General features: G+C 35.9%; 1 protein-coding gene and 1 non-coding gene across 9 annotated transcripts in view; one reads left to right on the forward strand and one right to left on the reverse strand.

The window, feature by feature from the left end:
* The window catches only part of ADK (adenosine kinase), a 517,703-nt gene extending 512,807 nt beyond the window's left edge, over positions 1 to 4,896 (forward strand). For all 8 annotated transcript variants that reach the window (XM_042909145.1, XM_042909147.1, XM_042909148.1 and 5 more), the window contains one exon: positions 4,522 to 4,896. In XM_042909145.1, coding sequence (XP_042765079.1) covers positions 4,522 to 4,646 — 125 coding nt within the window. In that variant the 3' untranslated portion in view covers positions 4,647 to 4,896. The remainder of the gene's footprint in view (positions 1 to 4,521) is intronic.
* On the reverse strand, positions 1,969 to 2,075 carry LOC122202867. The gene has a single exon (XR_006194924.1). It is a non-coding gene; the product is annotated as a U6 spliceosomal RNA (small nuclear RNA).
* Positions 4,897 to 13,704: the final 8,808 nt, after the last annotated feature.

Genomic DNA, 13,704 nt, shown 5'->3' on the forward strand with positions numbered 1-13,704 from the left:
GTATGTTTAACTTTTTAAGACACTGACAAATGGTTTTCAAAGTGGTCTTATAATTTTATGTTCCCACCATCAGTATATGAGGATTCCAATTCACCCACACCATTGATAACACTTGTTATGGTCAGTCTTTAATTTTAGCCATTCTAGCAGGTTGGCAGTAATATATTATTTGGCATTTGTTCATCTTCTTTGCTAAAATGTTAGTTCAACACTTTTGCTCATTCTTTATTGTGTTGTTTCTTGTTATTGAAGTGTAAAGTGTTCAATTTGACAAAGCGCAGTTATTTTTTCCTTTATAAAATTTTGTACTTTTTATGTCTTACTTGAGATTTTTGGCAAATTCCAAATCACTAAGATTTTCTATGTTTTCCTCTCAGAATTTAATGGTTTTACCTCTTACATTTAGATCTGTGACCCATTTCAAATTAATTTTTGTAGATGATGTTAAGTAAGGGTTGAAGTGGTTTGTTTGTTTGTTTGTTTTTTCAAATATGCCATCCAGCTGTTCTAAGAACATTTGTTTAAAAGATTATCTTTTCGGGGCGCCTGGGTGGCTCAGTCGGTTGAGTGTCCCTTCTTAGGTTCAGGTCATGATCTTGCGGTCCAGAGTTCGAGCTCCGCATCAGGCTCTGTGCTGACAGCTTGGAGCCTAGAGTCTGCTTCAGATTCTGTGTCTCCCTTCTCTCTTTGCACCTCCCTCACTCATGCTCTCAATCTCTCTCTCTCTCTCTCTCTCTCTCTCTCTCTCTGTGTGTGTCAAAAATAAATAAATATTTTTTTTTAATGTTTAAAAAAATGTTTAAAAAAGATTATCTTTTCTCCACTGGATTGTTTTGATAGTTTCATCAAAAATCAGTTGATGATATAGAAGTAGGTTTATTTCTGGACTCTGTGCAGGTGCATTGATCTGTTTGTTTATCCTTATGCCAATAGCATAGTGTCTTGATTATTTTAGTTCTGTGATAAGTTGTAACTAAAGGAATCTTGTTTTTCAAAGGTGTGTTTTGACTAATCTTAGTCCTTTGCATTTCCACATAAATATTGGAATCAGCTAACAGTTTCTATAAGAAAGGCCTGCTGGAGGGGCGCCTGGGTGGCCCAGTCATGTAAGCACCTGACACTTGATTTCAGCTCAAGTCATGGTCTCACAGTTCCTGAGATCAAGCCCCACGTTGGGTTCTGTGCTGACAGCATGGAGCCTGCTTAGGATTCTCTCCCTCTATCTCTGCCCTCCCCTGCTCACATCCACATGCTCTCTCTCTCTCTCTCAAAATAAGTAAACTTAACAAAAAAACTTAAAAAAAAAAAAACGAAAGATAGGTCTGCTAGAATTTTTATTGGTATTACATTAAATCCATAGAAAAATTTCTTAGAGCTGTTAACAATATTGAATCTTCTGATCTACAGACACTTTATATCTCTCCATTTATATAGGTTTCTTTCCTTTTTCTTGGCATTGTTTTGTCATTTACAGTGTGCAGGTCTTACACTTTGATCAGGTATTACACATATTTGATAGTATGTTAAAAGGGATTTTTACTATCAATTTCTAATTGTTCATTGCTGGTATATCTTGCTATATATACACACACAGTATGGTGTGTATATAGTATGGAAATTCAGTTGATTTTTGTATAGTGATCTTGTACCCTGCAGCCTTACTAAACTCACTTAGTAGTTCCAGTAATTTTTTTCTAGATTCTATAAGATATTCTACAAAGGCCAGGAATTTCTCAATCTCAGCATTATAGACGCAGTAAGATATTTAACAGCATCCCTCTTTCTACTTATTCGATACCAGCAGCACCCTCTACCCTAGCTGTGACAACCAGAAATTGCCAGACCTTACCAAATGTCCTCTGGTGGGGGGCAAAATTACCCCCATTGAGAACCATAGACATAGACAAACATGCCGTCTGCAAACAAAGACAACTTCCCTTCTTTTTCCATCTTAATGCTTTTTTTTTTTTTAATATGGAACACTTCACGAATTTGCTTGTTGTCCTTGTTCAGAGGCTATGCTAAGCTTCTCTGTATCGTTGCAGTTTTAGTATATGTGCTGCCAAAGCAAGCACTTGATACCTTTTATTTATTTATTTATTTATTTTTCTAAAATGTCTGTTTAGGGACACCTGGGTGGCTCAGTTGGTTGAGCGTCCGACTTCGGCTCAGGTCATGATCTCGCAGTCTGTGAGTTCGAGCCCCATGTCAGGCTCTGTGCTGACAGCTCAGAGCCTGGAGCCTGCTTCGGATTCTGTGTCTCCCTCTCTCTCTGCCTCTCCCCCGCTCATGCTCTATCTCTCTCTCTGTCAAAAAAAAAATAAACATTAAAAAAAATAAAATGTCTAAAATGTCTGTTTATTTATTTTGGAAAGAGAGAGCAAGGGAGGGACAGAGAGAGAAAGAGAATCCCAAGCTGGCTCCATGCTGCCCGCTCAGAGCCCGACACGGAGCTTGATCCCACAAATCATGAGATCATTACCTGAGCCAAAATCAAAAGTCCAACACTTAACCAACTGAGCCACCAGGCGCCCCAACTTTTATTTATTTCTTTTGTTTGCCTTAGTGTACTGGCTAAAGTGTTCAGTACAGTACACTGTTTAAGAGCAAACATTTTTGTCTTGTTCTTGATCCTAAGGGGAAAACATTCCACCATCCACCATTAAGAATGATTTTAACTGTAAGTTTTTCCTAAGTGCCCTTTATCAGGTTGAGGAAGTTCCTTTGTATTCCTAGGTTGCTGAAAGTTGTTATTAGGAATGTATTTGGATTTTGCCAACTGCTTTTTCTTCTTCTATTAGATGATCTTATGGTTTTCTTAGTTATGGTAAATTACATTGATTGATTTTTGAATGTTACACCAACCTTGCATTCCTAAGATAATAATAATTTATTATCTTTTTTAATATACTATTGGATTTGCTTTGCTAAAATTTTCTTTAAAATATTTGCATCTTTTTTTCTTTTTTTTTTTTTTATTTCTTTTTTTGGTATCAGAGTGATGCTAGCCTCAAGGAATAAGTTGGGAAGTATTTTCAGTTTTCTAAAGAGGTTATTGTATAGCATTGATACTATTTTTATTCCCTAAATATTTGGTAGAATTCACCGGCGACAACATCTGGACCTGGAATTCTCTTTATTGGAAGCTTTTTAACTATAAAATCAATATGTTTAGTAAGTACAAGACTAGTCAGGCTATCTATTTCTTCCTGAACTTTGATAACTTGTGTCTTTCCACAAATTTGTCCAGTTCATCTAATTTACCAAATCTATTGGCATAACGTTGTTAATGTTTCTTTGTTATTCTTTTAGTGTATGTAGATTCTATAGTGACATCACATCTCTTATCCTCAATAATGTCAACTTACATCTTCTCTCTCTTTTTTTCCCTGATCAGTTTGCCTATTAGTTTTGTCCTACTTAGACTCCCAAATCCATCCTGTCAACTCAATGAGACTGTTGAACTCTCCCTAGGTTGTTGTTTCTTGTGTTGTGGCCTGGTAACTCTCTCTAGGTGGTAAGCTAGAGCAATTTTATAGTTTACCCCATTTGTTTCCCTCCCTTCATGAATCTTTTACGGTATTTGAAAAACTTTCCTTCATATACTTTGTCTTTAATGTTAGTAGTTTCTGGAAAAGGATAAATCTGGTTGCTTTTATTTTATTTCTTTGTGGTCAGAAACAGAAGTCCTTAACACTATTTTCTACTTTATCACATTTATTTTAATGTCAACTAGTCCATGGCACTTGACTATAGAAATTATTTCACAGTTGCTTCTGGGAGTAAAAGGGAGATGTAAGGTCCTTTATAACTTTTCAACTCTTAAATTTGTACTTGGAGAGATATCAATACGATAGAGTTTTGTGCAAAAGCATATGCTAGGAATAACAACACAGAAGGAATCCAGAGAGATGGAGTGAGGGAATAACTAATACCTTCTCAGCTGTAAAGACCCAAGATAATATTATTTGGCCGGTATTTCTTACTCACAACCTCTTAATCTCAAAACTAAAGGAAAGTGTGATTATACTTTTGGCTTACAAAGACTAGAATGACTTGATGGTGAATTGTCATGTCCCAACTTGAGCTCTTTAAAAGAAATGTTGAGGAGGGGCGCCTGGGTGGCTTGGTCGGTTGAGCGTCCGACTTCGGCTCAGGTCATGATCTCACGGTCCGTGGGTTCGAGCCCCGCGTCGGGCTCTGTGCTGACAGCTCAGAGCCTGGAGCCTGTTTCGGATTCTGTGTCTCCCTCTCTGTCTGCTCCTCCCCTGTTCATGCTCTGTCTCTCTCTGTCTCAAAAATAAATAAACGTTAAAAAAATTTTTAAAAAAATGTTGAGGAAAACCTGTGATGTTTGGGGGAAGAATTCTTCCACATGGACTCTAACACTTGGAGTTTAACACTTACTATCAAGACTGAAGAAAGAGATAGGTACATAGACCACTTTTTGGCCTGACCCAATATGACATTTCTGACGCTATTAGACAATACTCATGTTCTTCCCTTTTGTCTGTGTTCCAGGTTTTCTGTCTCAGCTGGTCTCTGACAAGCCCCTGACTGAATGCATCCGTGCTGGTCACTACGCAGCAAGCGTCATAATTAGGCGGACTGGCTGCACTTTTCCTGAGAAGCCAGATTTCCACTGATAGAAATGCAGGAAATCCAAGCCCAGTGGAACAGATACTGCCCTGATTGCTTCCTGAGAATTCCCATATTAATAAAGAAGAAAATTATCTGCCATCTTTTCCTACTATAATAATATTCATTCTTAATTTGGAGGGTACAGTAATTCTCAGTAGAATCTTTATTCTCTCAACAACCTAAAAAAATAATGTCTATTTCCATAGTTTGATAGTGCCACTTAAATGTTGATTAAACAGGAATATAACATTTCAATGGAAATTTTTATTTCATTTTCAATTACTTTGTAAATTCATGTGTATTTAGCAAATTGATCAGTTTTTTTACATTTCTGCTTTGAATGCAGATGTGATTTAATATAATAGATTTTTAAACAGGACTTAATTCTAAAACATCAATCTTCAGCTTTTTATACGAGTATACTTAATTTAGGAGTATGTGTATGTATATATGTATGTGTGTATGTGCATACATACATATATGTGTACCACATATATAAATGATAAGTGGTCAAATAAGGTACAGAAGAATTTATCTTGCCAAGTTATGCCAAATAACCTCTTTAGTGCATACTCAAACATGTAATAAACTTTGGATAATTAAATAATTTGCCAAATTATAAGTTATAGTATTCAAATTATAATCTTATATTTACCTATGGTACTCTGTAATTTGATACAAATAAAAACTTGTCATATAGGAATTTCCTTATGTCTTTGCCCTGTTCTCAACAAGATAAGGAGGTTAAGATCATTATTTAATACTGGGTCCTGAAATGATATCTAATTCATTGATGGTGATAGAAAGAAAAACAACATAATACATTGAAAAATAACTTAGTACTTGAGACCAATAAGTCACTGTTTTAAGGAAGACAAAATTGCATAATAGAACCTCTGGAGTCAAACTTAATTGCCTTTATATAACCTGGGGCAAATTACTGAGCCTCTTTTACCTTCATTTTCCTTTCTATAAAATGGGATAATAACTCCATGTACAAGATCATTGAGATGATTTGAGAGAAAATACCAAGTATAAAATGCTTGCTTGCTGCCTGCCTAGTAAGTGCTTAATAAGTATCTGCTATTTTTATCATTATGATTATTATTGTTGAAGAAGAAAAAGGTAATATTGATAACATTGAATTCAAGCCATAAAAAAGGGTTCAAGTTTTTGTTTGTTTTATGTTTAGGAAAACTTTAAGGTATGCTATGCTTGCTTGTCTTTTTCTTTTTTTAATTGAGATATAATTCACATACCATAAAACTTCCATTTTAAAATGTACAATTCATTTCATTTTAGTGTATTCACAAAATTATACAACCATTACCATTTTTATCATCCCAAAAAGAAACACTGTATCTCCTGATTCACCATACTCCCCATCCCTTGGCAACTACTAATCTATTTTCTGGCTCTATAAAATTTGCCTGTTCTGGACATTCATAAAAATGGAGTCAGTATAATGTGTGTTCTTTTGTGTCTGGCTTCTTTCACTTAGCATGTTTTCATGGTTCACCCATCTTATAACATGTATCAGTTATTTTTTTATTTGCCAAATAATATTTTATTATATAGATATACCATATTCTGTTTAGCCATTCATCAGTTGATGGACATTGGGTTATTAGCACTGTTTAGCTATTATGAATAGTGTTGCTATGAACATTCATATACAAGTCTTTTGTGTTTTCGGTCCTTTGGGATATGTACCTAGGAGTGGAATTGTTGGGTCACATGGTAACCCTATGTTTAACTTTTTGAGACGCTGCCAAACTTTTTCCAAAGGGACTGCACCATTTTACATTCTCACCAAGGTTTGAGGGTTCAGTTTCTCCACACCATGGAATATGAAGGGATATTTCATTGTGGTTTTGATTTGCATTTCCCTAATGACTGATACTAAGCATCTTTTATATGCTTATTGACCATTTATATTTTTTTCTGTGGAAAAATGTCTATCATATTCCTTGCCCATTTTTTAATTGAGTGATTTGTACTTTTATTATTGAATTATAAGAGTTCTTTGTCTATTCTAGCTGTGTCTCATCAGATATATGATTTACAAATATTTTCTTCCATTCTTGTGGGTTTTTACTTTCTTGATGTGTCCTTTGAAGCACAGATGTTTTCAATTTGTATGAAGTCCAGTTTGTCTATTTGTTCTTTTGTCATTTGTGCTTTTGGTTTCATGTCTAAGAAGCCATTTGCCTAATCCAAGATCACAAAGACTAACACCTGTGCTTTTGTCTAAGTTTTATAGTTTTTGCTCTTAGATTTAAGTCTTTGATCCATTTTGAGTTTATTTTTGTATATGTGTAAGGTAGAGGGCCTAAATTTTCTTGCATGTGAATATTCAATTGTCCCAGCACCTTGTTGAAAAGACTGTTTTCTCCACTACTGAACTGGCTAGGCACACTAGTCAAAAATCAATTGGCCATAAATGTAAGGTTTTGTTTCTGGACTCTCAGTTCCATATGTCTATCCTTGTGCCAGTCCAGACTGTTTCAATTATGGAGCTTTGAGTAAGTTTTGAAGTCAGGAAGTGTAAATCTTCCAACTTTGTCTCTCAAGAACAATTAGTTTAAGTGCTAAGGTATCTTTATCATATTAAAACTACTACAGAATGTCTTTCTCTTAGGAAGGACACTGATAAGCTTTCTCTACTCTTTTTGATGAGAAACTTTCTTATCCCAAGACTATTGATCAGGTACCACTCACTAGCTAGGCCTCTGACAGGCACTAAAGGAGGTTACAAAGTATGCTATTTGGTAGCACTTAACGTGCACACAGAGCACATAACTTTCTTATAATAAAAAATAGTCATTGGGATATGTGTATTTTGTCCTTGAGTTGATGACACTTTTTTTTTTAGTTCTCTGTTTTGATAAAGGGCAAAGGAGAAATAATGGCTAGCCTAACAGACTTGGTCTCAGGAAATCTCTGACTGGTTGTTAACACATTCCCCACTGTGACCTAAGTTTTTGCATCTTGGAGTGGGGAATAGTTAACCTACTCTCACTTTATAGTATCTTGGTTTAATAGATATTTGGGGGAGGACATGCAGTATGGGAGAAGAATAATGAAGTTATCAAGAAGACATGAGCCCTGGCCCCAGGTTGGCTTCAAATAGCTGTGTGACCCTCTTATCCGAAGTTATTCACCAGATATAGATACTTTACTTGTGACATCTCTAAGGATAATTATATTGTGGACCAGTGTTTTTAATAAAGTTGCCTCCCTATACGTGGGGAAAGGCAGTTCTTACCGGAGTAGTGATCCAAAAAGATAGGCCATTTATTTGTGAGTCACAGTTGGGCAAGTGAGGTGGGAACAGAAGACTGATCATTTGGTGGGGGAGAGGGGACGAAGCTTGGTGATCTGGAGAACTAGAAAATTGAGGTCGTCCTAGTCTCAGCAAGTGATCAAGGTTGCCAGAAAACTGCTTTCATAAGATTGGAAAAGAAGATGGTACAAGCATTTAAAGATAGGCTGGGTGCTCAAGTATATAACAGAGTAGGAGAAAGAGAAAAAAAAGAATAAGAGTAGCTACAAGAGTAGTTGATAATTTTAAATCTGTCTTCATTATATGTACCTTTACTGCTTTATTTCTCTGAAAAAATCAGAGAAAAAAATTTTTTTTTTTTTTTTTTAGATCAGGGTGAGGGAAATACATTCTTAAAGTTCAAGCAACTTTGGCTAAAAGCTATTATTCTTACCAACAAGCAACTTTGGCTAAAAGTTATTATTCTTACCAAATTTTGCAAAGCAATTATTATAATTTTTTACTCTTTCAAACCAAAGATACATAATATAGAGATTGCTTTAGACATACATAAGCCTACAAAGGAAGCATGTGTTTAGCAGGCAGTCTAAAAATACCACCAGTATTAAAATATTAAAAAATTCATGATTCACTTCTCTCACTACATCACCTTCAGAAAAAGTGTCCATTTAATAATATTTTCATGGGATGAAATAGGCTTAAAATAAACAATTTTTTTTATGATTCAGTTGTAGTTCTATGGTCTAGTCCCCAGCTTTTGTCTCGTTGGACAAGTTCTTGAACGGCTGTGAGCCTTGGTTTTCTCAACTGTAAAATAAGGAAAACATATCCACCACCACCACCTCCAGTGAAAGAATGTTAAGAGAAGGTAAAAGGAAAACATAAAGATTAAATAAATTTAAACATGAAGTAGTTTGATATTTTACAGAAGTACCAAATCAACTCAGTGGGAAAGGAAAGTCTTTTCAACAGACAATGCTATACCAATTTGACATCTATAAGAGAAAAAATGAACCTTACCTCACACCATACATAGAAGTTAGAGATGGATCATAGCCATAACATAAAAGCCAAAGCTATTACACTTTTAGAAGAAGACATATGAGAATATTCTCACAGCTTGGGGGTAGGGAAAGTTTCTTAGGGTTTTGAAAGCACTAACCATGAAAGAAAAATATTGATAAATTGAACTCCCAAAAAATTTTGAACTTTTTTTCATCAAGACACCATTAAGACTATGTATAAACCACCAGCCAGGATAAAATATTCACAGTACATGTATCTTGATAAAAACTTGTATTTAGAATATATTAAAAACTCAACAATGGAAAGGCAGATAACCTTACAAAAATATATATATATATATGAATGGCCAATAAGCACATGATAAAGTAGTCAGCATCATTATTCAGAGTGAAATGAACATTAAAATTTCAATGAGTTAGCTCTGTACCAGAATGACTAAAATTTAAATGACCACACCAAATGTCAGGGAGGATGTGAAGCAACATTGCTAGTGGAAGTGTAAAATGGAAGAACCATTTTGGAAAAGGGCCTGGAAGTTTCTTATAAAATTAAACACACCTATTCTTTGAGCCAGCCACCCCACTCCTGGTATTTACCCAAGAGAAATGAAAGCATATGTCCACAAAAAGACTTGTATTAGACGATTTATAGCAGTTTTTATTCATTGTTGCCAAAAACTGGAAACAGGATCGTTGTCCAGCAGCAGGAGAACAGATAAAAACTGGTATGTTCAAACAATGGAATAATACTCAGCAAAAGAAAGACATTAACTACTGATGAAACAACAGGAATCAATCTCAAAAACATTTTACTGAGTGAAAGAAGCTAGATATGAAAGAGCACAAACTGTAAGATTCCATATATATGAATTTCCAGAATAGGCAAAGCCAACCTATAGTGAAAACAAAAAACAAAAAACAGAGATTGGCTTTGTGGAAGAGAGAAGTGGAAACTAGGAAAGGAGATGAGGGGAACTTCTAAGCTCACAGTGTGATCCATGTCATAGTAGGGGATACACAGGCATATGCATCTGTCAAAACTCCGAGAATGTCCTATTTATGTTCCATGATTATTTAACAACACAAAGAACCCTAAGCAAATAATGAACTCTATTAATGAAATACATACCAATAGAGATGAAGTGTGTTGATGTCTTCAGCTTACAGTGAAGGGCATCAAAAAATAAGATGAATGGAAAGAGGGATGAATAGATAAGTGGTAAGGCAAATATGGCAAAATGCTAATTGTAGAATCTAGGATGTTTGCTATATAATACTTTTCAACGTTTCTATATGGTTGAAATTTTTCCTAATGTTGAGGAAAATATAAATTTTATATTTTTATCTAAATAGGAAAACCTATTAAACTTGATCAATAGCAGCATCTGATGAAGAAGATAAAACAATACATACAATACATAATCATACAGAGATCTTCCAACAAACCCACTGTAAGTTGAAAATATTTTAAGTCAAAAATGCATTTAATACATTTAACCTATTGAACCTCATGCCTTAGCCTAACTTACCTTAAATGTACTCAGAACATTTACATTAGCCTACAGTTGGACAAAATCATCTAACAAACCATATTTTATAATAGAATTGAATATCTCTTGTAACGTATTGAATACTGAAAGTGGAGAATGGTTGTATGGGTCCAGAATGGTTGTAAATATTTCAGTTGTTTACCCTAGTGCTCGGGAGGCTGACTGGGAGCTACAGCTTGCTGCCTCTGCCCAACATCACGAGAGAGTATTGTACCACATACCACTAGCCCAGGAAAAGATCAAAATTCAAAATCTGAGGTACAGTTTTCTACTGAATGTGTATCACTTTCACACTATTATAAAGTCAAAATCGTAAGTCAAACCATGATAAGTTGGGGACCATCTGTATATTATTTACTACAAAGTGTAATGTTTACATGAATTCCATGACAAAATTAGCCCATGTTGGGCTACTGCAGGGTTTCTTGGGGCTACCAAGCTCCTCTTCTGAATATGGAATACCCTCTCCTCATCCCCCCAGCCCACCTGACAATTGGATATTTGATGAAACACCCTTGCAAACATCAACCAGACATATTCCCACCCTGACCCCTGGACCCATTGCTTTCTGCTTCTGCCTCCTCTGAAGCATCCCTTCTCCTGATCACCAGAACATTTCTAATTGTCCAATCCAATGGCTAATTTAATTTCTTAATCTACTTCGTCTTTTCTCAGCACCTGACTCAGAGGCCACACTCTCTTGAAACTTCTTATTCCTTGGCTTTTACACAACCACTTTTTCCTCATTATCTTGCCTTCTTTATAGCCTCTTACTATGCTTTAGGAAGACATCTCTGTTCAGTGTCAAGAAGCCTCCACCCCAACAAGCCTTTTGTCATTCTCTAAACTCCAAGGTGACCAATTTGACTCCCACAATTTCATCTATCACCTAATTACTCTCAAATCTCTATTTCTTTTTGTTCGTTTGCTTAATTTTTTTATTCAATGTTTATTCTTGAGAGAGAGACAGAACACGAGCAGGGGAGGGGCAGAGAAAGATGGAGACACAGAATCCGAAGCAGGCTCCAGGATCTGAGCTGTCAGCACAGAGCCTGACACGGGGCTCGAACTCACGAACTGTGAGATCATGAGCCTGAGCCTAAGGCTTAACTGACTGAGCCATCCAGGCGCCCCTCAAATCTCTATTTCTAACCTTGATCCCCCTCCAAGCTTTAGGCTTGAAACCTACAGGTCAGCCCCTTGGGATGTTCTGTAGACACACTGATTATCAAAACAGCACTCACCTTCTCTTGAACACCCAGGCCCAGTTCATTCCTCCTACTGTTTAAACTCCTTGACCATCCACCACTTAACCACTTCAACAGCCTTCCTACTGCCATCCCTCCTTATAACCCCTTCATGCCAGCCCAAACATACACCTATGCTCATGCCTCTATCTGGATTACTATTTTCCTTCTATAACAACTCAGTTGTAGATCCAGTCCAAAAGTCAGGTCCTTTAAAAAGTTTTCTCTACACCTCCCAGGTTAGTTGCTGCTCCGTTCTTTTTTTCTCTTAAAGTACATTGCATATTTCCTTACTGTAGCTTATACAATTATAACTTATCATGTAATTGTTTACTGATGTATATGACTTCTAAGGTTGGATCATCCACTGCCACATAGTGGATGCTGAATAAATGTTCACTCAGTGAAGGCCTCTCTCACTTCTCCAGATCCCCGCGGTGAGTTGGAGACTTTGGGATGGCAAAGTCACCAAGGATTTTAGCTGCCAGGACAGCCATAATTGTTCATATTATCTGGCTATACTTCTGATCACATTGTCCACACTGGTACCCTCATTTCTTCCCTATTTCTCTTCATTCTTAGAGGTCTGTTACCAAAGTGGTCAAGAGAAAAGGGAACCCAGGGTGCCACAGCTGAACCACCTTCTCTCCCCAACCCAACCACATAATCTACATGCACATAAATGAAGCATGATCATGTGATATAGTGTAAGCTTTTATCCTTTGTGACTTCTTGATCATTTCCCATGTGACTTCTTGATCATTCCCATTTCAAATTCTGTGTCTCCCTCTCTTTCTCTGCCCCTCCCCTGCTTGTGCTCTGTCTCTATCTCTCAAGAATGAATAAACATTAAAAACAAATTTAATAAATTTTTTTTTTAAATCTGACTCTTGATTTCAGCTCAGGTCATGATCTCACAGTCGTGACATCAAGTCCCACTTCAGGCTACACACTGAGCGTGGAGCTTGCTTGGGATTCTTTCTCTCCCTATCCCTCTGGCCCTGTCCCCCTTCAAAATAAATAAATAAATAAAAGTAATAAAATGATTTTTTATGAGACATTTGTAAAGACCTAGCACAATAAAGATGTATAAATAAAGTATAAAGATGCAGGAGTCATTCATTCATTCCACAAACATTCACTGTTTTTTAAGTGTCAAGTAATGTGCTAGGTGCAGGTATATAGCACTCAATAGAATGTGAGGTTCTTTTCTGGCAAGTTTTGGACTTTCTTATGTTTCTAATATTCTGTATAGTGCTGTTTCTTCCCCACCCTGTTCTCCTTTGGTCAAAATAATTTTTCTCTGAATTCCTTCTTTAAGGCCTGCTAAGTAGCATTGAGTGGTGGTTAACAGCATGGGCTTAAGCCAGACTTACAAGGTTTGAATCCTGGCTCTGCCACTTTTTAGCTGTGAGACATTGGGTAAGTTGCTTAATTTATTGGTGTTTGCTTTCTGCATCTTTATTTTATTTTATTTTATTTTATTTATTTTATTTTTTGCTTTCTGCATCTTTAAAGCGCAATAATACCTACCCCCATTAGGTTGTTGTAAAGAATAAAAACATTAATATATGTAAGTCTTCAAATGTTACCTGCATTAAGTAAAGTGGTAGTTATTATCATTTGCTACCTATGGTTCATTGAGTACTTACCTTGCCATGAAATCAATTCTGTCCCAGGTATGAGAAAGCAGTTAGATTAAAGACCTTGTTTCTTATTTATATTTTTTAAATAATTTTAATAAAAACATTCTTATAGACCGACACTGTCCAGTATGGTAGCTACTAGCCCTATGTAGCTATTGAACACTTGAAATGTAGCTAATTAGAAGAGTAGTGTTGCAAGTATAAAATAACTCAGATTTTAAAGATTTAGAAGAAAGGCATCAGTGAAAATAATAAAGAATGTCAAAAGTCCTTCTGCCTGTAAGAGCAACTAAAAACTCTCAAAACTTG

The sequence above is a fragment of the Panthera leo genome, chromosome D2, assembly GCF_018350215.1.
Source record: "Panthera leo isolate Ple1 chromosome D2, P.leo_Ple1_pat1.1, whole genome shotgun sequence".
In the NCBI taxonomy this organism is placed as follows: domain Eukaryota; kingdom Metazoa; phylum Chordata; class Mammalia; order Carnivora; family Felidae; genus Panthera; species Panthera leo.